Source organism: Pongo pygmaeus, chromosome 6 (assembly GCF_028885625.2).
Source record: "Pongo pygmaeus isolate AG05252 chromosome 6, NHGRI_mPonPyg2-v2.0_pri, whole genome shotgun sequence".
NCBI classification, from domain to species: Eukaryota; Metazoa; Chordata; class Mammalia; order Primates; family Hominidae; genus Pongo; species Pongo pygmaeus.
The window spans coordinates 18,299,853-18,327,720 of record NC_072379.2 but is presented as its reverse complement, the minus strand read 5'-3'; the positions used below and the strand labels follow the sequence as shown (position 1 = coordinate 18,327,720).

General features: G+C 45.6%; 1 protein-coding gene across 14 annotated transcripts in view; it reads right to left on the bottom strand.

Moving 5' to 3' along the window:
- Nucleotides 1–27,868, bottom strand: part of AUTS2 (activator of transcription and developmental regulator AUTS2) — a 1,193,046-nt gene that overhangs the window by 75,357 nt on the left and 1,089,821 nt on the right. For all 14 annotated transcript variants that reach the window (XM_054495102.2, XM_054495105.2, XM_054495107.2 and 11 more), the window contains one exon: nt 17,875–17,926. In XM_054495102.2, coding sequence (XP_054351077.1) covers nt 17,875–17,926 — 52 coding nt within the window. The remainder of the gene's footprint in view (nt 1–17,874; nt 17,927–27,868) is intronic.

The following is a 27,868-nucleotide window of genomic DNA, read 5'->3' as shown; positions in this document are numbered from 1 at the left end:
TTTTTTATATATTTAGTAGAGATGGGGTTTCACTGTGTTAGCCAGGATGGTCTCAATCTCCTGACCTCGTGATCCACCCGCCTCGGCCTCCCAAAGTGCTGGGATTTCAGGAATGAGCCACCGCGCCCAGCCTTTAACAAGAGACATTTTTAAATTCACCAAACTGAAGCCCCCGATCCTCTTTATGCTGGGCTGGTATAAGAGAAAGGGCAAAGAACAGGAGATGGCAAGAACTCACTGTCACTTACCAGTCACCAGTGTTCTCACAGGTAATAGACCAACCTGGCTAGGCTACTGTATGAATCAACTAAATCAGCAGGTGAAAATCCCTGGCACTCTGCAGGCACTCAATATACGTGGGCAGCCTCCACTCCTTTCCTGAAAAGCACCCAGTTGGGATCATCAGATTTTCGATTAATTCCAAATGGGTTGATCAGACCAAGCACGATTCAGGCTTTTGCCTACTTTCTTGAATCAAGTCACTTAATATTCTCAGGTTATAACCTAAATTCCAAAGTTTGAAATCACTTTTAGGATATTATATTTTAATTCATTTAGGTTCGACAGACATTAATGACACCCCATCGTATACAAAGCACCCTGTGGGTCACCATGGGTAGGACAGGGGTACAATTCAGAGAAAAGGGGAAGAGGACATCTACAACTTCAATAAAAGACAGGCAGGCAGTGGGCATGGTGGCTCATGCCTGTAATCCCAGCACTTTGGGAGGACAGGGCAGGTGGATGGCTTGAGGTCAGGGGTTGGAGACCAGCCTGGCTGACATGGTGAAACCTCACCTCTACTAAAAATACAAAAATTAGCTGGGTGTGGTGGCGTGCGCCTGTAATCCCAGCTACTTGGGAGGCCAAGGCAGGAGAATCACTTGAGTCCAGGAGGCGAAGGTTGCAGTGAGCTGAGATCATGCCACTGCTACAGCCTGGGTGACAGAGTGAGACACCATCTTAAAAAGAAAAGAAAAGAAAAGAAAAGAAAAAAAGACAGGCAGGATGCAGGAAGTGCCACAGGAAAGGTTCAAACCTTGGGAAGGTAGGAGGGCTTCCTGGAGAATCTGGCATTTGAACAGAGCTATGAAGGGCAGGTATGACTAAATTCACACACACTTAAGTGTGTATGAGCTCATTTGACAATGTTGTTCTTGCAGTACCTTTCTAATTTTTAGATGTTTTGTCTCTCCAATTGATAAACACAAACCATGTAAGAAAAGCTCAATGCACTGAAAGCATAGGTTAGATTTATTGTAAGAAAAATGCAGAGAAATATTCAGACTTATTAATAAACTCCTGGTAGAGCACCAACTTTTTGCTCTGAAAACGTGCAATTAAAAGGAGAGAATTGAGCATTTCCTTTACCTTGTATTATATTTGAGTGTAACCAAAGAACTCTAGTTGATGAGGGAAAGTGCCATTGTACCGAAGAATTTCAGCCAATAAATGTGGAATAATGCTAGAAAAGTCACCCTCTGCCATCTCTAATGAATTAATGCATCAGGCAAGCATCATCAATAGATGAGACCATGAGATAAAAGCTTGATGGGGAACATGCCAATGCAAGTATCAGGTTGCCACAACCTAAACTTACTGAATAATTTTGACATCACTAAAACTGGGACACCCAGACACTGTGTGTTCCCAGATGTGAGGCAACATGAGGTTCGTTGCAATGCCTATGAAGTTTTCTTGCCAGGAACTCTAACCTGAATCTAATCAAAGCTCTAGGGCCAACTTCCATTTACAGGAAATACGAGGGACAGAGGAACAAGCTAAATGACACCACAAGGACTTCCAGAATGTGGGGCAGTCTTCAGGACAGCTGACCTGGTTTCTGCAACAAGTCAATGACTTGAAAAGAATGGGAAGCTGGGGAGGGTGGAGCACTCTAGATTTAAGACATGCAGTATGTGTGCCTGTTTATATCCTGATGTGAACAGATCAAGTAAAATGACCCCTTGTGGGACAATCATGGAGATGAGATCATGGATGGGTATATTCCTCAGATGACACTGAGGAATTATTGCATATTTAGTTAGTGTGATAACAACATGTGATTCTGTAAGAAATTTTCTTTTTTATAGATGTGCACTAAAGTATGTAGTTGTAAAATGATATGATGTCTGAGACATGCTTTAAAATATTTCAGCAATAAAAAAAAAAAGGTAGACATCGCCCTATCCAGCCTATCACCTAAAAATAATTGTGGAAAAGTTTTAATATGAATCTAGGTAATGGGTATATATGGGGGTTCATTTCTACATTTTCTATATTGAATTAGAGTTGAAAATTTTCATTTTGCAGAAAGCTCCCGATTCATGACAAAATTGAATTCACTTTCATGTGTCAATTTCATCTTACATGTAAAGATACATTTCACACCTTTGAGTGGTGTGATATTCCCTATTGAAAATATTCCCTATTGAAAAAGGCATTTAAATTTAACCCATGTAGATCACACAGTGCTCTTAGGGGACTGGAAACATCAGTATCACCTGGTTACTTGAAATGCAACTTCTGGAGCCCTAGCCCAGACACACTGAATCAGGGATCACTGGAGATGCGGCCCCGCAAGCTGTACCTTTTTTTTTTTGAGACAGAGTCTTGCTCTGTCGCCCAGGCTGGAGCGCAGTGGCGCAATCTCGGCTCACTGCAAGCTCTGCCTCCCAGGTTCATGCCATTCTCCTGCCTCAGCCTCCCGAGTAGCTGGGACTACAAGGCTCCCGCCACCACGCCCAGCTAATTTTTTTGTATTTTTAGTAGAAACGGGGTTTCACCATGTTAGCCAGGATGGTCTCGATCTCCTGACTTCCTGATCCGCCTGCCTCGGCTTCCTAAAGTGCTAGGATTACAGGCGTGAGCCACTGCACCCGGCCAGCAAGCTGTATCTTAACAAGTCCTCTAGCTAATTTTGATGCAGGCTAAAGTTTGAGAACCACTACTTTAACACAACTAGTTTTGGAAGATGCCTATTCTTGAAGGACAACTGAAAAAGCTTTACTATTTAGGTAACTTACTTAAACTTCTTAGAGTTTTATATTTTTTTGGGAAAACTCAATTTATATGTTAATTTTCTGGCCTTAAAACTCTAATATTCAATACGGAAGAAAAAAAGGTTTCAAAACACTTCTGCCCATTGTTCTACAATCCTGGATAATGCAGTTTAAAACAGAATTAACACAGTACTTTGTTTACAAAATGGTTAGTGGTAATCACGGCACATTTGCCCAGTGTGTGTGTGTGTTCTGTGCTGTGATAGCCCTTCACACAGATGACAGGCCGGCATTGGTGATGCAGCACCTGCCAAGAAGGAACTCGATGGAACAGTTTGTCTTTGAGAAGCGGTTGAGCAAGTTAGCTCAGCTGGTTACAGCATAACATCGGCCCAAGGTCATGGTTTCAAACTCTATTCAGATGAGCAGAGCCCTAGGTACAGGCCTAGCATCTGTCAGAACCACGCTAAACACGAGTAGGCCTGTTCACAAGGCTATAGAGAGTGGAAGGATTGGAAATGGTAGGTGCAGGGGCACTTTGAACAGATCAGGTGAAGTTGATATTTACAAACAAACAAACAAACAAACCCAGGAGGCTGAAGCAGGAGAACTGCCTGAGCCCAGGAGACGGAGGCTACAGTGAGCTGAGATCGTGACACTGCACTCCAGCCTGGCCGACAGATTGAGACTCTGTCCCCCCCAAAAAAAGGCCACCCAACTACGAACCTAGACCTATTCCCTGTGCAATAGAGTATGATTTCACCCAGTGATTCTGTGGATCGTCTGAGCATTTACAAAACCTCACTGCCAAAATGTTCTTCCTTGTTTTTTCTGGACCACAGTTGTCTGCATTAGAACTACCTGGAAGGCTTGTGAAAACAGAGTTGTGACTACCCCAGAGTTTCCAATTCTGTAAGTTTGGGGTGGGGCAGAGATTCTGCATGGCTAACAACCACTCAGAGGATGCAGACATTGCTGATGGAGACTTTGAGAACCACTGGTCTAGACCCAATTCTGCACTGAATTTCATCTAACCCATTCCTTTTCATGGTGAGTTCCTTATCAGCAGAAACCTTGTCTTTTCCATCCTCTATAAAACTAAGCATTGCGCCCAGAAAGCTAATCCCTGACATATCAAGATGTGGAGGACACTGGGCATGGTGGCTCACGCCTGTAATCACAGTACTTTGGGAGGCTGAGGTGGGCGGGTCATTTTGAGCTCAGGAGTTCGAGTCCAGCCTGGGCAACGTGATGAAACCCTGTCTCTGCAAAAAAAAAAAAATACAAAAATGAGCCAGGCATGGTGGCTTGTGCCTGTAGTCCTAGCCTACTTGGGAGGCTGAGGCTGGAGGATCACTTGAGCCAGAAAGCGGAGGTTGCAGTGAGCCGAGATTGCACCACTGCACTCCAGCCTGGGCGACACAGTGAGACCTTGTCTCAAAAAAAAAAAAAAAAAAAAAAAGGAAAGATAAAGAAAAGATGTGGAGGGAACAGAGTGAAAATGCAAACATCCTTTAAGCATGTTGGGTTGTATTTCTGTAGCCCTATCTCAGATGAACTCTAAAGAGGTAACAGAGAAGATGAGTTGGGAGTGAGTAAAGGGGCACGGAAAGAGACTGTGTTTTTAGGCCAGTTTTTGCCAGGGTCACCGGTACTTGGGACCCCTCTCCGGTCTAGCCCCACCTACTGCCAAACACAGCCTCCTGCGGTGGCTCCCGCCCTCCCCCTTCTAGGATGTCAGTTGTTCACCTGTATGGAAATGACAGCTGCTTGTCATGGTCTACATGAGAGGCCTCACTTGCAGCAGTAACTAGCATGCCATTTCCAAAGCTGTCATTCTCTGGTGTCAGCACAACCCACTGTTCAAAGATTTGCTCTGACATGAACCAGGCAGCGCTGTGACTGTTACTGCCGTGGACTCTTCTGTGCTCCGACACCGATGGCAGCTGCTCGGCGCCCAGGGTTTGTTTCACCCAATTATTTGTTTGTCACTTGGAAGCCCAGGATGTCGAGCAGGTATTGTGGAGGTATTTTTGGCCTGATGCACAGGCAGAAAGCATAATGAGGCCCTCAGGTGAAGGTCTATTTTGTCAGTTAGGTGCTAGGATGATGTGCAGCCCCAGAAGCAATTAGGATATTTGAATAAGATAAGATACCTGGCAGGATGCCGAGAGGGCTCAGAAAGTCGGCCTTAACTTTTAAAATGCCAAAAAAACTCTCAGAGTAGGCAGTTTTCAAGTTTATCCTGGAGCTAATACAGAAGGTGGAGGTGTAAAGCTGTCTTCCCTCAACCTGGAGGGCCCTGAGAAGGAAAGAAGGCACAAATCAGGCATGAGCCTGACTCGAAGGTGTGCTCTGGTGGGGTGAGGCCCTGGCCAAACAGGGGTAACAGGTTGTAACTGGGTCATATGGTCAAATAGCAGTTACTCCTGGGAGGCGAGACCAGCGGGGAAATGGCAAGCCATCCTTTACCAGTTATTCTCAAGCTGCCTCTTTATGACCGGAGTTCCTCTTCCTATGGGGATAGAAATCAAACTGATTTGATGTCTAACATCTTGGGAAGAGGTAATTATACAGGGCCATGTGGCCCCTACAGCCAACTGCACAAAACAAAACCACAAAATGTAGTTTATCATCTACTATTCCACCAGAGCACACTGCTCCAAATCCAGGAATTTGTTTTCTAAGCTTCTTGCTGTCTTGTCTATGACGTTCCTCCTTTCTCCAGTTCTCAATCTCAGAAAGTGAGGAGCACAGTCCAGACAAGTGGAATTTTCCCAAGGAACACATTATGGACTTGGTAACAATCAAATTAGTTCAGCCCCTCCCTCCTTAAATCCATTCATGATTTTGGTGTGTGCCACCTCCAAAACCAACTCTCCCCCAAAGACACAAGGAGACTGCGAATCAAATTACAAACCAACAAACAGCAAATGCAGCACTGAGTGAATGAAGCTGCAATTATCATCACCTTCTAGCAAAAGAAAAGTAGGAAGTCAGATTGCTCCAGTCAAAAAGACCTAGATGAACTTGAAGAACCAGAACTCTGATGAAATGCTTGGTGTGTGAGTCTGCGACAGCTGAAGACAGACGGGACGGTGGTGACATTCTTTCGATTATCTACAATGGCCCATGCAAGCCTCATTTCAATTCGTGGTGATAAAATGAGTCATCTCATAGAAAAAGAAGCTGCCTGGCAGTTGCCCCTGGGGTGCTCTTGGGCACTTTCTCTGGTATCTCGCCCCTGCCCCCACCCTCATCTAACCTGCAGCAATCCCTGCCTAGGAAGTGGTCCAAATGACAGTCATTCCACTTGAGAAGTCAAGTACAAAGGAACCCTAAGTACTTATATGTACAGTGGGGTTTTATAAACATTTACTGAGCAGATAAATCATCTCTTTTAACAGCACCCAAGATGCAGGCAAGTGGAGAAGGAGGACTCTGTATTGTTACTCTTATTCTGGAGGTTAATACCGCAATACCTTAACAGCTGGTATTCAAATTGTAGCCACTGTCTTTTCTACTCCTCCCTTGTGCCGGGGCTCAATCCCCTCTTACCTTTAAGATCTTTCTTACACAGATGCAATCTCCTGAAGAGGAGAGAGGCTTATTCCTGTTCACAAGTTCAGGACTGAAGTCCTGGTATCAGCTACAAGGCACTACTGCTTTCGAATGCTAAGTGTTCAGAATCTCTTTCACAGCTAGCAGGGAAAATGTGTGCCCTCTGCAGAAGCGTCAGGTTCTGAGAGGCCCTAAAAGATATATGTAAATATTTTTCCAGACAGAATCTTGCTCTGTTGCCCAGGCTGGAGTGTGGTAGCGCCTATCTCCGCTCACTGCAACCTCCACCTCCTGGGCTCAAGCCATTCTCGTGCCTCAGTCTCCCGAGCAGCTGGGATTACAGGCATGTGCCACCATGCCCACCTCATTTTTGTATTTTTAGTAGAGATGGGGTTTCGCCATGTTGGCCAGGCTGGTTTCCAACTCCTGACCTCAAGTGATCCGCCCGCCTCGGCCTCCCAGAGTGCTGGGATTACAGGCGTGAGCCACCGTGCTGGCCGGCCCTAGAATATTTCTAACACAAACTTTGGCCTTTAGATTCACAAGGAGTCTTGGAGGCCACCCCCCAGTTTCTCATGACACCCATGAGAAAAGCAAGTCAAATGGAGTGATCTGCTCAACTTTACAAATAGTCTTGCTCAGGCTTGAGCATGGGGCTTCCCTCCTGCCACCTCCTTGCGGTGGGCCAACCTGGTAAGAATTTAAACAACAAGGCCAGGCGCGGTGGCTCACGCCTGTAATCCCAGTGCTTTGGGAGGCCGAGGTGAGCGGATCATGAGGTCAGGAGTTCAAGACCAGCCTGGCCAACATGGTGAAACCCCATTTCTACTACAAATACAAAAAATTAGCCGGGCGTGGTGGCGGGCATCTGTAATCCCAGCTACTCGGGAGGCTAAGGCAGGAGGATCGCTTGAACCTGGGAGGCGGAGGTTGCAGTGAGCCGAGACGGTGCCACTGCACTCCAGCCTGGGCAATGAGGTGAGACTCAGTCTCAAAAAAAAAAAAAAAAAAAGGATTTAAACAATAAAATCTAACTGAAGAAACATGAAAAAAGTGGACTCTATTGATAGGTGATGTACAGATCTTTATGGCACTGCCAAAGACCTTTGTAATAGCTTAATTAACTCATTTAACAATAGCATCGATTTTGAAAATGGAAAACTCAAAGGGGTAGGTTTTAGTCTAACGATGAGCACAAGCTGGCAGATTCTGGGGCTCTCTAAATGGAAGACATAATTCTGCAGTTTGAGGGCTGGTCTATTTTTGGTCTGCTGACCCTTTGGGGCTCACCTCAGATAAACTTTTCCACCTAAGAAAGTCTTAGGCTATTTTTTTTTTTTTTTTAAATTAGTGACTTTGCTATTATTACCACTTGAAAAACATTTCAAAATACATTTAAACTCTTTTACTCTTCTGGTCAGATGGGTGTCATCTATTATTCAGTGTCATTACCTCCAGAGCCTGTTCCATGGTTGGGGCTCAATAATATGTGAATGAAAAGAATTCATTTCAATATGGCTTCCACCTTAAGCCAATTGAAGGAATAAATGGAATCACCACTGATGTCATTTCTTTAACACCTGACCAATCTGCTTTCAGAAGACTCCTTGTCAAACTAAACTTTATGGATAAAGAAGCCTTCACAGAAGCCCAAGAGGTGCTGCGGAGGAGTTGGGTTTTCGGGGAGAGGAGCTTTACTATGGAAAAACCTTTCCTAGCTATAAACAGAGAATGAGAAAATGATGTAATCTTGGCTAAAATTAGGTTTTAGTGTTACTCTGCTGAGAGATGTGAAAGGTGATAGATAAGAGGGGGAAAATGTTTTCCAAGTGGCTTTTAAAGGCATCCAAATATAACTGCCTCCCACAACAGTCTATTAACGGGCACACTTGAGACATTTCCCTCTTCAAAAGGACTCTTAGAAAAGCAATGATGTGCTCTCAGCCTCCTCCTTTAGAAGACAAGGTTTACGAGGGTCAGAGACGCAGATTGGAGCCCACAGAACGCCATTCCCTGTTAACAGCACAGATTTGGGCCTTGTGCTTATGTCATCGGTTGCTAGGGAAATGCCCCTGCTTGACATTCCTAAATCATTTCTAATAAAATCTGGCTGAAAAGTAAAGATCAGTTCATGCAAAGGCACAAGAATGGGCATGGAAGAGTGAGGAAACTGGAGGTGCCTTAAGCTGAGTCCCGCTGCGCTGCAGTAACTATGGCGACTTTGGCCACAGGTGATGGGATAATGGTTGACATCCTGGAGAAGTCCTGGATGAGAACCTCCAGGACCTTATGTTTTATGAGAAGATGAAATACTTTGGGAAGGTATGGGAGGAAAAGCCCTAGGGAAGCCCTTGTTGGGGGTTCCTGCCAGTGTCTTCCCATAGAACCCAGTTTCCTCCAATCCGAATTTTTACCATCCTGTTTTGTGTCTCCCTCAGGAAGGACAGAGATCCTCCTCCTTTCTATTCTCTGCCATATCCCCAGAGCCTAGCACAGTATGACTGCTATGAGCACATGTCTAGGAGTCAGCTGGACCGAGCTCCACCACCTACTAGCTGCGCGACCTTGGACAAGTTGCCTCATTTCTGAGCCTCAGTTTACTCACTTAAAAAATGAGTGAATTACATATAAAGTGAACAATACCTAGCAAAAAGAAAGTCCTCAATAAATGCTAGCTATTCATATCTAACTTCAGTTTCCCTGCCTATAAAATGGAGATGCTATTTCTAAGTTCTTTTCTAAATAAGAGCTGCTGCGAAGATTAGGGGATAGAATGTACGTAAAATACTTAGCCCACTGTATCATTAGATCAAAATATGGTACAAGGTAGGCTAAGAACTTTCTATACATTGCCCTGTTTCATCCTCACAGCAGCTCTATGAGATGGGTTTGGTTATTCCCATTTTACAGAAGGAAAAATTGGTTCTAAGATGTTTTAAGTAGCCCAAAGTTCCACAGCTAGTAAGTGTCTTCAAAGCACTGAGATTCAAAGCAGTGTCTGTGACAATCTTAAATCCAAAGCCCATGTTCAAAGTAACCATGACAACCCATACTATTTTGCAATACAGTTTTATAGTAATCATGCTTCCTCAGGTTAATTATGCAGAGTCTAAACATCTGGCCGGTCCAACAATTACTCTTTGCAAATCATTGAAGTCATTTCTGCACTCTGGGGCAACTTTTCCATAAGTCCTTCCAAGCCAGCAATAAGTTAATCCAGATAAACAATAAGAAAACATTTAATTTCTTGACAACTTATCAGATCTAACTTAATATAAACGCCAACCAAATGGCTATTAGGGAACCAGGTCTCTTAACAGAAAAGCCTACGGAGATCATCATCAAAGCTATGCAAGCCACCCTCCATCCCGTTTGCATTAACACAGTAAGAGGCAACAGTTCCTGATTTGTTAGGTTTCTGGGATGGGCCTGTGGCAGATAGCATTACCCATGCAGGGTTTGCTTTCCCTTCTTTCCAAGGCCCATCCCTGTGGATCCCTCTTCTCTTGTGCTCCTCCCCATAGCAGTTTAATTCCTACTCCACTGATGGCAGGCTTGGTCATGTGACTTTCTCTGGCCAATGAGATTTTTTGAAATGCCACACCCACCTTCAAGTGGAGGCATTCTCTGTTTCTGTCTCTGCTCTTTTCCCCTTTACCAGCCGAATAACCACAATGGGGACTCCTCCTTTGGCCTGGATCCCAGAATAAAAACAAGGAAAGCTGCGGCTGATTGGCAGATGACACCTAACATAAGACTTTTGTTGTTGTAGGACTCTGAGCTATTTTGTTACTGCAGCAAAATGTGACAAAGCAGACTCACAGAGACCCAGTGACTTGATGCAGAAGAGCAAAGACGTCTGTCAAGATCCAGCATGTACTGGTGTCATGGTGTATACAAGGAAATGCTTTATAACAGAAACTGCACATGGGACAAGGTGGCCCTTCACCCCAAGCCGTATCAGTGGCAGAATACTTTTTCCTAACTCTCACATTCGGTTCATGCTGAGAGGCTTGTTCGGATAGAAAATTCTGCACATAAGATGCACACAGACCTATCAGAGCACCCCACGAGGGACTGGCTTCTTCCACTCCTATCCAAGGGCTTTAAGGGTTGATGAGAAATCATTTGTAGGAGGAGAACCAGAGGCCCAACTCCTATGCCCAGCTTTCCTCTTGGAGGTAAAATGAATCTCCACTTTCTGGGCCACTTCATACCATCAGGCCTCAGAATGCACTCTCCCAGTAAGTCCAGGCAAGCTCAGCTAATGACAGGAGTCAAGTCTGTGGGGTGGAGGAGGCGGAGGGGGAAAAAGGAGAGTGGAACAGCACCTCTGAGTTCAGGAGAGTCTGGAATCTCCTTGGTGAATTCACGAAATGGCTCTTCAATAGACAGCTGTTTCTACTTTTTAAAAGCACAGACTGGGCAAGTAGGTAAAATGCTTTGATGTTAGCTCCGGGCTAAATAAAAGACAGCTGAGTAAAAGTTCAGGCACCATGAAATTAATAAAATCACTGTTGCACTCGTTCCACCAGAGGTTCAGGAATAAACTGGTAAAAATCCGAAATGCACGGAGCGGATTACTCGAGTGGGAATCAATCATTTTCTCCACTGAAGTTTTCTGGCATTTCCTTATACAGTACAGTCACTGGATTCATAATTCACCAAAGGTGCTTCCTGAGACTGCGCTTTCTGAGTAATTGAGACAAATTCTGTTAAATAAATTCCAGACGAGAGTGTATTTGACTTATGCACAGGAAAGGAAAGAATTCTTATGTAAGCCGCAAAACAATAGAGTTTTATCTTATCTGAGGAACTTATTGCTGCTTGCCTGTGTGTATTTTACTGCCAAAATAAAATAAATTGAATCAGCTCACACATGATAACATGCTCTTTCCTAACTCATACTAATTGCTTGGCTAATTGATGTTTGTTGAACTTTCTCCATTTCATTGAGTGATTAGGTACAAAGCTAACAGTTGACATCTGTAGGCGCTTAACTGGCGTCTGTAATTACTGTTAATGTTAAATAATTGTTAGTTAATTGGAGTGGTAACTGACTGAATGGAATCCAGATTGTGAAGCAAAAAGAAACCTAGTTAAATAAACATACATTTTCAGAGAAAACAACATTTTTCTGCAGTTGTCAGAAACTAGAAATAATCCAGAGGCCACGGGCTAGCCATGGCCTTCCTCCATTCAGGAACCCTCCTGTCTGGGGTTGGCCCACATGATTGAGCCCTTTGTCACTCAACTGTTCTCATTAGACTCTAGAGAACTGATCTGATATTTTTCAATTCCAATTGTCTATCATGAATGCGTATTACTTTCTGAGACAACCAAATACTAACTACATCATTAACTACACAAAACGCTAAATATGAATGGATTGAAGAGAGGCTGATGAACATTCAAGCTTTTTGGTCAATATTGCCAAGGATAAAGAAAACTCTTTCAAAGGACAGCAGTAATCGCCCAGTATAAGTCAAGGGCTTTCCACTGAGCTCAAAAGTAACCAGAGTGATGTTTGAACATCTGACTAAAAGAATGGAATGGGTTACACTGTAATCTACGCCTCCTCCATCACAGGGGCACTCAGGATGGAAAAGTGGCAGCTGTCAAAGTTCTACCCAAAAGGCATCATCAAGATCACTTCGAATGCCTGGAATCTTTCACCCGGTTCACAATTCCAGTGATGGGATCCAGTATCCCAGGATTCACCACCACACGCATTCACAAGTTCGGCAAAAGATCAGTTCGGCCAAAGCAACTATTGGAAAATTTTCGGGAGACAAACGCTTTCATGCAACACGGAATATTTTTTGACTGTTACTGGTGGTTTCACACTAACAGTACAAGGCATCTGTTTCCAAGAACGCTCAAGGGATGATTCTATACAACAAATTCTCCAAGAGTCGGCTTCTATAGGAAGGTCAATTTCCATAACAAAAGGAGCTGATTGCATGCTATTTGCAGTTTGGAGTAGGAGGAGGGACTGAACTACTCATAACTCCTTTGTCTCTTGCATCGAGCACCAATTACCCTTAAATACTACTGAACTCTCCAGACATCTCTATCTCCTAAAAACTCAAGAAAATGCTCTGAAATAGTACAAAGAAGGTCCAGAGGGAGAAAAATAAATGAGTGATGGTCTAACTCTCCTTTATGTGGAATTTAAGGCATGATTTAAGGCATGACAAAAACAAAACTAATTTACAGAGACTGAAACGGGCAGTTTGTTCTTGTGCACATCGGAAATGCACTTTACATCATGTCCTCCCTAAGACTAAACCCAACATCCTACGAGAAATTGTAAAATGGTCTCCATATGTTCATTATAAAGGGATTTTACACTGTAAACCAAGTTTTTTTCTTAAGAAAGCTATTCCACAGTCAACTGCATTATTTTCATCCATAGAATTATTTTATGAAAAGGGCTTTCTTTTTTTTTTTTTTTGAAATGGTGTCTCACTCTGTCGCCCAAGCTATAGTGGCACAATCAGGGCTCACTGCAGCCTCGACCTCCTGGGCTCAAGTGATCCTCTCACCTCACCCTCCCAAGTAGCTGAGACTACAAACACATGCTACCAACCCCAGCTAGATTTTGGAATTTTAGTAGAGATGAGGTCTTGCTATATTGCCCAGGCTGGTTTTGAGCTCCTGAGCTCAAGCAATCCTCCTGCCTCAGCCTCCCAAAAGTTCTGGGATTATAGGCACGAGTGACCATGCTCGGCGGGAATGGGTTTTTCTTAAAAGTCAATGGTGACCTTGATGGTAATGTAACTCTTACCTTTCTGTCACCAAACCAAGGAAATCCCTTGTGTCTAAACCCAAAGAATAAGGTCATATGGTCGCCATTGAAGAATTTATTAGGTATCTGGTTACTAAGCCAGCAGTATCGCTGGGTAACTTGTTTCTTACCTCATCTCCTCAGATTCCAGGCAATTTTTAAGCCAGGTCTTCTTTCTACAATGCTGATAGAACCATACTGCCAAAAATACCCAAAGCCTTCACTAACCTAAAAGCTCCAACCTCATCTGTGTTCCACTGGAAATTCTCAGCGCAAAACCAACTCCAAGAAGAGGCCGGGTGTGTTCCACTAATAGGCCTGGTAGGGCCTGGGAGAGGAAAAGCAGTCCTGGTCAGAGAGGGCTCCAGGTGGCCAGAGCATTGCACCTGGTGCTCTTCTTGGTGAGTGACTGTCCACTAGAATCTCCCAGGCTGATGGAGGTGAGGTGGGGTCCTGCCTACGAGGGTGAGCAGTTGCTCTGTTGCTGTTCACATTTCAGGAGACACTGGGTGCCCACAGTAGAAAGAAGCAGAATGAGGGGCCTCATTCCCCACTGGAGGAAACCATTCAGAAATGCCCATTTAGCTGGGCACAGGAGGCTTTTCCCCAGGAGTGCCCAGTTCTGCAATTTGAGACAAAGTTGAAGGAAAGAGAAGGGGTGAGGAAGTCACGGGGCAGAATACACCACCGTGCCCCTCTCACCGTCTATGAGCTGTCTTGACTTGTCATCGTCTATCTATGACTTGTCTTGGTTACGGGCTAAATCCTGGGAAGGAGGGCTCTGAACCAAGAAGGGACAGCAATTCAGGGATTTTTCTCTTCCCCTAACCTAGACCACGGCCACACGCCAGGACTGGCATCCTATAAACAGAGGGTTCCGCAGAACTCCTGACACCTGACTAGTGTTCTCCTTCCTCCCAAACAGGCTTCCCTTCTTTTCTTTCCTCCTCAAGCAGCTCTGCTCTGGAGCAATCGAAGAGTTTTAGGAAAGATTCATTATCTTGGCAGGATAATTGTGTGCAGCCAAGAACTCATTTTCTGCACTTTTGTCTACTGACCAAACTGGTGACACCAGCAAGGATCTACAGTAGGCAAGAGAGGATAATAAATACTGGCCATGTTGAATAGACTGAAAGTTCCTTTATAGAATAAATACCCCAGAATTTGGGGTACAGGTCCTGTTGCTCCTATAGCATTTCAATCAACTAAATAGGGATACTAAGTCTCTCTCTGTGCCTCTGTCTCACTGGGAAAATTAATTTTTTCTTTGGCAGATGGTTGAGTCACAAAGACAGAAGATTCATAAAATTCACATGAACATCCTGTAAACATTTAAACACATAAAGATTAAATACGGCAACCATGACCTTGATTAAAGTGAAACTGTTTTTTTTGTGTCTACAGCGCTAAGCCCTGCTCAATGCCACACCCCTTTCGAAATGCTCAGTCCTCATTGGGCATGTTGTGTGTACATGCAAGCACGTGCTGTTTGATTAACTTGTTTTAAAGCAGGAAATAAAAGGCATCAGAAGAAAACGACCATTCGGAACACCTACACACAAAAATCTCTATGAAACTGGATGGCATCTACAACACAGGGAAAGTCAAAATAAAATCGATGAACAAACGTGATATAAAATACACTCACTATATCCACTCTGTTTCAACCCCTGCCCCTTCCCAATTAATTGTTTTATCCCCACCAGAGATGCTGGTCCTGGAATAGGTTTTGTTATGACTGAAAATCTTGATCTAAAGAGGGTAAATGACTTATTCAAGCTCACAAGCTGACTGATGGGCCTCGAGCCATGGCCCCTGCTGCCTCTGCCTGAGCTTCATCTCCGCACCGTGCAGCCCAACATCAGGGCTGCGCCCCCCGCCCAACCCCCACCACAATCAGCTTGTGAGATTAGCACTGCCCTCCCACGGTGAAATTTTATGGACCAAATCTGCCTGCCACCAGGCTCAGCAGCATAATCTCACCAGAAGCTTAAAGCCACGCTCCTCTAAGGCCAGAATACTACTAGTCTCTTGAGAGGGAGAAGTGATGTGTAACTTAAACATCTGGAGGTGGAGGGATACACGTGTCAGCTCCCCTGCACTCCCGTTAGATTGTCCCATAAGCTGGGGCTTTGAAGATTTCCCCAGTTGTGTTTGTTACCTGGTGTAAATTTGCCCTTTCTTATGATGCTTTTTATTGCTCTTGGCTAAAGATACTGGACAAAGATAGGAGACATGACTTTCAGGCGGGCAGGCCGCCTTGCAGGAAAACTTGAACTTGATGTGCATGAAGCTGACAGTTCCTTGAAGGCCTTGTCAGCCATCCATCCTGTAAACACTGCCACTACCCGGAGTAAAAACAGACCCAAAACCACAAGCCTATAACGAGACTCTGCACCTGTCCTGAAGCAATTATTGACATTATCGCTACACAATGAATTCCTTTTTGAAGTTGTTTTCCTGATATTTAGCAGTTTGAATACTAATCCCCTTAACAAAACTGTCCCCGATGCTTCCCCCCTCCGCACCCCCCTTAATCTCTTTCTCCCCAGGGAGGAAGGGGGTGCGGGATACCAGTCAGTCTACTTTGCACCACCTGGATTCGCACTGATTCCTTCTCTTGTCATTCATGTTACCAACAGGAATTAGCATAAGGCATTAAGGGGAAACTCTGGAGGAGAAAAGAAAGGCCATTTTGATGGAAATAAGGGGCAAAGGAATAATCTGCCATCAACTAAAATGCTTATTTGTGTATGGTTTCCCAAGCAAAGCTTAGAAAAAGCCTATGTTGATTTTAGTGTACACAAAGAAACCTTAATCCTTTCAAGGCAACTAAATCACCCCCAGAAAAGCAGCTCAGAAGAAAGGCACCCTGTCAGGGGGAGGGCTATTCACAACCAAATAGATGCCACAAATCACACTCTGTAAGTAAACAAAAATAAGAATGTGGGAAACGTTTGATTGGAAAAGGAAAAAAAGGGGGGAAAGAACCAGAGGGAAGAGGCAGAGGCGAGCTGTTCATCCACCCTGAAGACAGTCTTTCAGGGCAGTGGCGGCCAGAGTGCAGGTCTTGGAGCCAACTCTTATTCTAGGGCCTGATCCCAGAAAGGGGAAATACATTCCAAAGCTTTTAGTAGCAAATCAGCAGAAGACAGACACAGTCACATGTGGCAGAGGTCCTGGGGGGTGGCAGAGGTCCTGGGGGGCTGCAGAAACGAAGAAGCCCTGCCTTTGGTGACCTGCCCTCTACCCCAGTCTCCCTCTCCCATCACCCTCCTTTCTCACAAGGAAACGCCAAGTGGTAGACAATTGTGCATTTTTACACACGAGTACTGTATGCTATGAATGGCACACATCTTTTATTGGGCTTTTAGCATTATGGATAACACATTTATATAAACTTTCAGTCCATCAAAAAATATGATGAAATATAAAACTGGAATACTCCATTATGCAATAAAAAAAGATAAAATTCAATATGACAGTAATTCTGGGAGTAGCAGCAATCACATACACCTCAAGGGAACTCTAAACATAATGTACTATTTAAAATTGCAATTGGTTCAAATTCTAAAATAATCTGAGAGCTCAAAATAACTGCACTTGGAAATGTCTTACTAACCAGCTAGCAAAAATGCTAGCCAAGGCAACTACAGAAGGCTGAAATGGTCTCAAATTTCACTTTGTGAAGGCCCAAGTCTGTTCAAGTGCTACCAAGTGTCGTCCATGTAACCCAGAAAGAGATTATCACAGAAAGCACATCTTTACTTAGCAATTATCATGCCAGCCCCTAAATCAGGCTCGACAGTGGAAAGGGGAAGATTAAATAGTTTATATGGTTTGTCCCTTTCAAATTACACACTTTCAGAGCCAGTGATTAGAGACTCCCCTAAATTTCCTTATTTCCAACAATACTGCTAACAAATGAAAACTGCGCAGAAACCTACTGGCAATGATTTAAGGTTAGTTTTCCCTTAATGTACTGCTATATCATTAGCCTCTCTTACTCTAGATCGTGGTTTGGAAGAAATTAATGGGATAGTGCATATTTAAATTCCGCCCTCTCGCCCGTTTATTAACTTTACAGAAAGCCCACAGCAGAGTAAGGCTTGGTTTATGACCATAATACTGTGAATTCTGAACATCCATTGATTACTGGAGTCTGCAACGCACATCAGCTATTTATATTTCTCCTACTGCTGGGTAGTTGATAAGTAACAATAAAGTTCAGGCATTTTGAGAACTATTCTTCTCTAGTACAGCTTTCTATATTAAAGTCACATAGTAGTAGTGATTAGTCAAATCAATTTAAATAGGGACTCAATGTATTCTTTTAAAATAAACTGGTTGTTAATGCATCACAAAGTATGCAGACTTCCATCTCAAGCAAAAACATGAAACATCAACAGCAGCTTCAGAATTATAAGGGAAAGATCACTCTAGCTCTTCTCTCTTCCTAGGCAATGACAATGAAACTAACATAAAAATAAGCCATTACTCAGGAGAATGAATGGGTCTTACCTTTGTTTACAATAACAGTGTTGAAGAGTTTTTCAGAGCTGGCATCTGATGCCTGAAAAACAAGAAGGGGGAAAAAAAAGCATTATTATTGTCATTAATATTGTCATCAACATCAACATTCCCATTATTTTACATCAGTTGACTACATTTTACGAAAGCCTAGCAGGGAAGCAGCACTGTCGCCAAATCATCCATAAGGTGGTGCTAGTTGACTGCTTGAGAGAGACCTGCAGTGCAGCTATTTGCTGGGGGGGTGGGTGGAATCTGATTTTAAAAATGTGTCCTTATTAGACACATTATCTGTGCAAAACATATTTCTATGAAATGATACGCAAAGCCATTCAGCTCATTCACATAATGATTTTGCAATTTCGTTGACAGATCATTATTTTGGAAATGTTATGTTTTTCGTGGTATTTGCAGACATGCCAATTTTTCAGTTTTCTTTCCACAAATCAGAAATGCCTATTATTTAATGCTAAGCTTTTCCTCACTAAAAAGTGTAAGCCAACACTGCCAGAAATTAATTTTTTTTTAAGATTCATCTAATGACTCCAAGATCCCTGTCCCTTGCAGTAACCAGACGACCTTGGTGTTCAAAAAGACGCAAGCCGGCCTGCCCAAAAATCCGACCACTATGCATGCCACCAGCATTATTTCCTTTCCATTTTCTAGAGAACATGTCTGCTAATTATTACAATGGCTTGAGGAAGGTGAAATAAGCCTGTTTAAACAGTAAAACTAAAGCCAATTTAAATTATACACTAATGTTCTGGAAAATAAACATGGAAGTCGGTTTGAAGGAAAATGCTGTAATGTTTCAGCACTGAATATTTCTAGAACTTGAAAAATTAAAAATTAAGCATCTCCACTACATAACGTGAGGATATATCTGCATTTAAAGTTATAATGGCCAAGCTATATTTGTGCTGTTTTCACTACATAACCCTCGTGAGAAATCACTCATCTTTCACACTTGATACACAGAGATGCATATTCTGAGAAAGCAAAAGCCTAGAATGTTGTATAAATATGGAAAAAGGAAATATAGGAAATAGGGGGAGGGGGAATTCTGAAGTGCAGCATATTTTGACTCTGGGGCTAGCTTTTAGGGACAAAGAGGATATTCAATTTAGTCTTTCCATGTAATACTGACAAAGATGAAATATTCCTGTGTACATCTGGGGGACATGTTCTAGTTCTCAATGCAAGTGATACAGAAGGACAAAAAATTTGTATTAAGACTGTTTTTCGCTTTATTTTAATTCTAACATTTCTTTTATGGGGCTGTCCACATGATTAACCAATCCAGAAACAAATGAATGCATGTGCAAAACGAACATTGAAGTGCATACATTTATACATGCAGTTTAACATAAACCCTAGATAGATTTTTTCCTATTTTGCAGGAATAATGAAAAATACAGAGGGCCTTCCTGACATCTTAAACTATATATAACAGTACCTTTTCATAAAAACAAACTGCCAAAAAAAAATGTTAATGGGAGAGAAACAAGTTATATCTAGATCAAGAATAGTGAGTTATGAAGCCAAAAATTACATGATGATGCTATACTGAAATATTAAGTGGGATTTCTAGGAATGTGAGTTTCCCAGCTAAAAACTCGAGATATGTGTATTTTACCATCCTTTCACGAAAAAGTGTTGCTTACATTCTTTTTGAATGTAAATTCATGTTAAATTCATGGCTTACAAAATTAATGAACTGATATAAGGGGAAAAAAAGCCTGTTTATTAAAGTGTTTTACCAAACTGACATAACCTTTGAAAATTCTGGGATTACCTATTAAAGTGAGTCTAATTGGCCCCAAGAAATATAAAAACAAATTACTGTCTCTGAATGCAAAAAGCAGAAACAGGGAAAGTAAATGGTTCCTGACCAAGTTTTTATTTGCACTTGGTGTGTATGTGTGTGTGTGTGTGTGTGTGTGTTCGAGTGAAAAGGACAGAAGCTGTGGGTGAACAGGCCTTTTGCTTCTGCCACCTTTGTCAGCTCCACATGGGATTCTCAGACATTTACGTGATCCTCATGTCTGAACCAAACTTGAGGATGCCATTATTATCTTGCCGACCAGTAAGTTATTAAGGAAGTAAGTCTGACCGGATATTCAGAGAGGCTTAGGAGTGTATCTTCGACTAAAAGCTTTCTAAGCCCTTACTTGGCTGACACAAGTCACAGGGCTGGACACCATGCCTCTTGCAACGGGGAAAGGGGGTGTCTCAGAAAGGCCTCCCCAGAAAAACACCCTAAAGATGACGACTGCAATGGGGCTCTGGCTGACCGTGAAAACATTCTGGATCCCTTCTCTCTCCTTTCCAGCTGGTTACAACTGTGGCCGGCCACTGTCCTAATAAGTCAGAAGAGAGCTGCTTCGCCAAAATCTTCAGGGGAAACGACATGAGCACCCTTTGCTTTTCCTCAATGAACTTTCCTTCTACTTAGGGTTTTAGGGCATTTGTACAAATGATCTGGTTCCTTGGGTCTGAATCTTGGGGATGTTTATCATTTTCGTTGCTTTCAGAAAATAGTCTGCATTTCCTTCTATTACCTGGACCATTTTCCTGGCTTTTTAAAAAAAATTATTATCCAAATGGACAAGCGGCGAGCCCAGAATGAGCCGACGAATTGAGCTCTTCCTTCTCTCTAACACGGGGGCACCTCTACCCGCTACAGACTTGAAGATTTTACTCACTTCCTTTCATCCCCTCGCTCGGTTTTGGAGGGTAGGGGCATGGAGTGGTTGAATCTAAAACTGACAGAAAACCAAAGCTCTCTTTTGGCTGCTTTTTATTTAAGGGAAGGGGGAATACGTTTTTTTGTGGTTTTTTGGATGTAAAAAAAATATTGCTAGAAGCCGTAGTTGGCGTTTAAAGGAAAGTTAAGTAAGTGAAACAGATTGGAGGCGGGAACGCGGAGAATAAGGAAAACTTATAAAAAGCCGTGCGTGCAGACGGGGTGGGACCCAGCGATTCCTACTCCAGGTCCACCCTCACTCCCTTCGGACGCAGATCCCGGGGGCCGCCCTCCGCACCCGCACAGGCGAGAAGGGGGGCTTTCGAACAACAAAACAGAAACCTCCTGGAAACTTAAGCGCGAGTTCTTTCTCCCGCTGCCGAACCCGAGCCCAGATCTCCTTTCGCTTCCCTTGGCACTGCGTGCGGGCCGGGATCCCGACCTCCGCGCGGGGGAAGCGCGACCCCAGGAGCGGGCAGCGCCACGCTAGGGCCCCCAGCTCAAGCGGACGCAGGCCCGGGCCCCCTCCTCACATCGCAGCTCGGCAGCGAACGCCAGGCCCTCCCGGGCACGACCGCGCAGCTCCGGCTGAGCCCGGCCGGCCGAGGGAGGAAAGTACAAAGGCTGGCGACAGGGCCGCAGAGGGGGGGAGAAAAGAAGGGAGGAGGGGTGGCGAAGGGGCGCTTGGGCGCGCCAGACGCGAGAAGCCCGCCCCTGCCACCCCTGCCCGCCGGCCCGGCCGCCGCAACAAAAGACCCCCGACCCGGCCGCCTCCCTTCCGACCGCGAGAGGTAGGCGAGCGAGCCTCGCCCCAGGGGCTTCATTACCTGGTCGCAAAGGGTTAAGCGGTCCGGTCAGCCCCAAGTTCATGGTTTGGTTCCTTAGCAGGGCTCCCGAAGGGCGATCGTCAAAGACCAGGGGGGAAACCACCAAAACACACGAAGAGAAAACGCCCAACTCCCGACCGGGCTCTGTCCACAAGAGTCTCTTGGCTCCTTCCTCGCCAAAGTCCGAGAGCGGAGGCGCCGAACCAGATCCGAACCGGGCAACAGCTTCGGGGCGACCGAGAGCCGGCGCCGCGCGCACACATCCAGCGCGGCCGAGGCCCCGGGCGGCGGGAGGAGCGCGCCCGCTGAGATCGCCCGGCCCGCGCTCGCCGCTGTCTCCCCGCCGCTCCTGCGGCGCGCGGGGCCGGGCTGGCGCGGCGGGGGCTAGCAAGGCGCGTCCCGGGCCGGCCGGCGGGAGGGCGAGGCGGAGAAGAGCGGCCTGAGCCGCCGCCGCGGCGCGCGGAGCTAAGAGCGAGGCGGCGGCGGCGGCGACAGGACAAAGGAGACCATGTGCGGAGGGAGGGAGGAGGGAGAGGGAGGAGGAGGAGGGCGCGCGGCAGCTTCTCCCCGGCGGCCGCCCAGGGCTCCCCGACAGCCGGTCCCGCCTCTCCAGCCGCGCCGCGGGCTGCCTGGTCCTGGGCCCGCCGCGGTGCTGGAGGGAGCCGCTCTGGGAGTCTGGATTTTGTGTGGATCTCGCCGGCGCGCGGCCCAGGAGGCGCTGCAACGGCGGGGCGCGGGGCGGCGGCGCCTCTGGCCGGAGCTTGCGGGCTGGCGGGTGAGCGCCCGGGGCTGGCTGGGCTCCGGCCCGCGCTCGGCTCGCGGGCGCCTGCCTCTCCCGCCGGTTCACAGCTCAAGTGAACTCCATCAGCGGGCGCCGCGGGCTCCCTGGCTGGACGGTAGCAGGAGGGGGCGGCGGCGCGGGGGCCCCTTGCTCCGGACTTCGCTCCCCGACTGCGCCGAGCGCGCCTCCTCCAGACGCTCGCAGCTCTCGGAGCGGGACTTCCTCGGCGCGCCGAGCCCGAGCCGCCGGTGCCACCGCCCCTCCTCCGTCCCGCCCCGCCCCTCGCCGCCCCTCCTCTCGGCCCCGGCGCCGGGTCGGCCCAGCGGAGGCGCGGTCCCCAGGCGCGACGTCGACAGCTGTTGCTCCCCCCGCGGCTCGAGCCCTCGGGTCCCCCCGGCTGCCTTCCCTGCGGGCGGGCGCGGCGGAAACTGCACCGCTCCTCGCCCTCCCCGCAGTTGCCGCTTCCAAGATTGCGCCATGGCAGGGAAAGGCCACTAGGCCCGCAGCCTGGGGTTGAATTGCCACCAAGCCAGTCACATCTGCAAAGGGCAGGCTCTCTGGGCGGTTGTGAGGGCTCAGTGGGAAAGTCATGTATGTAAAAGGCCTGGCACATAGTAGGCGCTCAATACAAAATAATCATTGCATTGTGGAAAATGGAGACGGGGATCACGGTCTGGGTCTCAGAACACAAAGGTCTTCACCTAACCTCCTTCCCCACCACAGCCGACTGATAGCAGTGTGTTCGGTTTGATGAGTAACTTAAGAGCATGAACTGGCCACTTACAAATCCTCTCCTCCCAACTCCTCACGCCCTCTGACACGTGCACACCCTGCATCCACAAAAGTGGAGCCTGTTGCTTCCCCTGGCATTCACCGAATGTAGGGAAAGAATGAAAGCAATGGCAAAGCCTCGCTACATGGGCAGCAGTTATGTCTATCATCCTAACATGTATCGTGTCTGTATCCCCTAGAGCACAGTGCAGTGCCCCCAGAGGGTGTGGGGGACTGAATGGCCAGAAATGAGGCACTCAGCAGATTCCCCTGAGCAACCCACTCCCACCAGAACACAGCCGGGGCGAGGAAACCCTCTGAAAACATCTGGAGTTTTAATTCCACACCTGCAGCTTGGCAAGGTCCCTCCTTGGTGCAGAGGAAAAGCTGCTGCAATTTTCCTAGTACAAGAAAAAGGGCAAGCAAGGCCTAGGTTGCAACTGGTAGGGTTGTGGGGTACAGTGGGCACACCAGGGTGGGGTGAGAGGAAAATTTCAGTTCCAAGTCCCCTCCCAGTGCCACCGTTACCTGGAGTGTGGCTGAGGAAGAGAGGAAGAGAACAGGGGTTGGGAGAGATGCACACCACATATGAATGACATGCAGACTGGTTTAAAGTAATGATGGCCACTCCTTGCCTCTTTGAAGTTGCATATGTATCACTATTTGATTTCATGGCACTCTTGAAAAGCCTCTCAAGTTAAAAAAAAAAAAAAAAAAAAGATGGGGGGGGGAGCGGTGCTTGCTGTATGGCATACTTCTCCCTCCTCTAGCCTCTAAGTTTGGAAATAAGAAGCCTTCTCTCTCTAGCTTCATCACCCCCTCCCCCAAACTGGTAGCACAATGGGGTGTTATACAAGTCTTTTTAAAAAGATAGGTAACAGTGATTTTTCTCTACCACTGCCTCCTGAGAAGTCAAAAGAAAAGGCATCTCAGAAGGTATAGGTTTGGAGATGGATTTTCCAGTTGCTTACAAGATGTCACAAAACCCAGCTGTGGTCCTCCAGCGAGGCGACATTCATTCTGAAGCTGTTTATACAATACCAGGATAGCTCAAAGGCGGACATGAAATGTTCTAGAGAAGACATTAAAAGGTTGTTTCTTTTGGAACAATCAAAATGGAACAGTTTTCTTATCTTGTAGTTCTAGCAAAATCGGTGTTACAGGGAAGAAACTGCCTGAGCTCCTGCTCCATCTCCTACAGGGTAAACTGAGAGCACGATGGCATGGCAGCTTAGCTGACCAGCTGAAACCACTTGGTCCTCCAGGGTGCTTTCATCAGGTGGCATTTCTGACATTTATCATGCCTTGCATTAGACTGTCATCAGTCTGGGCGCAGTGGCTCACGCCTGTAATCCCAGCACCTTGGGAGGCCGAGGGAGGTGGATCACTTGAGGTCAGGAGTTTGAGACCAGCCTGGCCAACATGGCGAAACCCCGTCTCTACTAATAAAATGTGTAGAGGTGCACATCTGTAACCCCAGCTACTTGGGAGGCTGAGGCAGGAGAATCGCGTGAACCTGAGAGGTGGAGGTTGCAGTGAGCCAAGATCACACCATGCCACTGCACTCCAGCCTGGGCAACAGAGTAAGACTTTGTCTCAAAAAAAAAAAAAAAAAAATTGTCATCAATGGTTACTAGGGATTAGACCTCAGATGACGGCCTCAGCCAGATCTACATGTGTTGCAATCTTTTGATGATCTCTCATCAAGAGGAACCTGGGAACGCCAAAAGCCAAGCCTCTGACCAGTGTGGCCACCTCCAGTCCTGCTCCCCAGGGTCCCCTGGCTGGCCCGGTTGCAGAGCACCACCCATTGTGACCTGCTCCATTTCTCAACCTCTCTCCAGACCCACGAATGAGCCCATTTCTGACTGGTTTCCAAACTGCTCTATTCCCTATGCTTTCTGGAAGTGGGGATGGGAATGAATGTCAAAATTGGAGGGGACCAGGTACACAACAGTGTCAGAAGTAGGAAGAAGGAAGAAAGAAGACTAAATTCGATAATCCATATATTAGGGACTGAAGCCAGGTCAGAGGGCTGACTTTCAATAATCAAGAAGATTGGCTTTTTTTTTTCCTTGAGAAATTTAATTTCCTTTTATTGGAATTTTAATATAAAGATGCCAAGTCAAAGGCTGGAAGCTATCTTTTCTGTTACTTGGAGGTGGATTAACATACTAAACACTAATGGCTTCTTAACATCACCTTTAGCCTCTGAACCCAATCTAAGGAGAACAAGTCTTAGAAAGCGGCAACCCTTTCTGATAGAAAGCATAGAGCAAGAATGTGGACTCAGTTTCCACTCTGGTGTTAGATTAATGATTTCAGAAATAATTTTTAATATATGCCCAAAGATCTTAGCCAAGTTTATGATTAATCAGTAAAAAAAAAAAAAAAAAGTAAAGCTAAATTAAAATATGGAGCCTTCTTCCTCAAATCTCAAAAATACATCTAAAGATTTAAACTAGGTTGAAAAACAAAGGGAAATTCTTGTAAGTCAATCTATACTTTCAAATTCTTATTAATTTATTAACTTATTTAAGAGACAAGGTCTCACTTTGTCACCCAAGCTGGAGTGCAGTGGCACAATCATAGCTCACTATAACCTGGAACTCCAGGGCTAAAGCGATCCTCCCGCCTCAGCCTTCCAAGTAGCTGGACTACAGGTGTGTACCATCACGCCCAACTAATTTTTATTTTTTGTACAGACAACGTCTCGCTATACTGACCAGGCTGGTCCTAAACTCCTGGCCTCAAGTGATTCTCCCACATTGACCTCCCAAAGTACTGGGATTACAGGCATGAACCGCTCTGTCTGGCCTACACTTGCAAATTCTTAAAGATTATAATCTGAGATGGGATTCAATTTATATCACAAATTACCAGATTTAAGCTAAATATATTTTAGCAAAATATTTCTTACAAATTCTAGTCTTCTGTTAAGCATTTAGTACAGAGAAAGTTCATTAATTTCATTGTACTTCCCCTCCTAAATATAATGAAGTTCAGGCACTCTCTAACAGCGCATGTGCTGCGTGCTTCTTGAGGTGGTTTAAAGGAAGAGGAAGTCTTTACAAGAATTTCCTCGAACCTTTCGTTATGGATGATGTAGTTTTAAAAGATGACTAGGTGATTGAAGGAGGGTGATAACTCCAACTAGCCTTGGGAAGGATGTCACCATGCCTGGCTTATTTCTGAAACTATGGAAGACTCCATTCTTTTCAAGTTCTAAAAGTTCTGCAAGCTCTGAAAATCCAAGTTTCTACTTGTTCTTCCGGGTAGAGGTTTGGGGCTGGGCCCCGGAGCCAGCATCAGGTTTATAATCATGGCTCTGCCATTTCTGAGCCAGGACAGCTTGGTTAAATCTCTTAACTCTCCCTGCCTCAGTTTCCTTATCTAGAAAGTGAGATAACAGGAGTCACACCTCTTGGGGCCTTCGTCAGTAACAGTGCCTGACACTTAGTAAGGAGGATATATTTGTTGTCTATTATGATTACAGATGACACACTTCTTTTGATTACTGTGGAGACCAACGAAATAAAAGTATATTTTATTAGGGCCACAATGGCCACAGCCTTGCCTTCTACTGGGTTCTCCCAGTGGGGATCACCACAATAATGAAAATAACCACATGAACATCAAAATGACACCAGTCCCATAAAGTGGGGACAGTGGTTTGTACCACCTCTACTAGGGAATGACACCTTTTTTTTTTTTTTTTGAGACGGAGTCTTGCTCTGTCGCCTAGGCTGGAGTGCAGTAGCGTGATCTTGGCTCACTGCAAGCTCCGCCTCCTGGGTTCACACCATTCTCCTGCCTCAGCCTCCCGAGTAGCTGGGACTACAGGCGCCCACCACCACACCTGGCTAATTTTTTGTATTTTTAGTAGAGACGGGGTTTCACCATGTTAGCTAGGATGGTCTCGATCTCCTGACCTCGTGATCCGCCCGCCTCGGCCTCCCAAAGTGCTGGGATTACAGGCGTGAGCCACCGCGTCCGGCTGGGAATGACATCTTTACAGAGGACCTACTGCAAAGAATCCCTCCAGACAGGGTCAAAACCTGGACAGTGGATAGCTTGGGTGTCCTAATAAGGGTGTTTCTTTTTCTTTTTCTTTTTTCTGAGATAGGGTCTTGCTCTATCACCCAGGCTGGAGTGCAGTGGTGCCATCACAGCTCACTACAGCCTCGACCTGCTGGGCTCAAGTGATCCTCCTACCTCAGCCTCTTGAGTAGTTGGGAGTAGCTGGGACCACAGGTGTGCACCAACACATCTGGCTAATTTTTAAAAAATTTTTTTCTAGAGATGGTGTTTTGCCATGTTTCCCAGGCTGGTCTTGAACTCCTGGCCTCAAGTGATCCTCCTGCCTCTGCCTCCCAAAGTACTGGGATTATAGGCGTGAGCCACTGCACCCAGCCACATGGATATTCTTGGTAGATTATAAAGTAAACCCTGAATCCAGCAAAATGTTATAAGAGCCTGCCAGCCTTAAGATGTGATCAAACTCTTAATAGTGAGGGCTTCAATTTCTTAAAACATAAAATAGCAGGCATCCCAATTATGTCATTTTGACATGTTAAGTTGTAATTTCCAGTTTTAAGAGGACTACCTTTTTGCCTATGACTATAAAAATGATGTCTTACTGGTGCAGAAGCATGTTTTGTTTTGTTGAGATGGCGTCTTGCTCTGTTGCCTAGGCTAGAGTGCAGTGGCACAATCAGAGCTCACTGCAGCCTCCAACTACTAGGCTCATGGGGTCATCTTGCAGCAGCCTCCTGAGTACTGGGACTACGGGCATGCGCCACCGCGCTGGGCTAATTTTTCGTTTTGTGGAGACAGGGTCTCGTTATCTTGCTCAGGCTG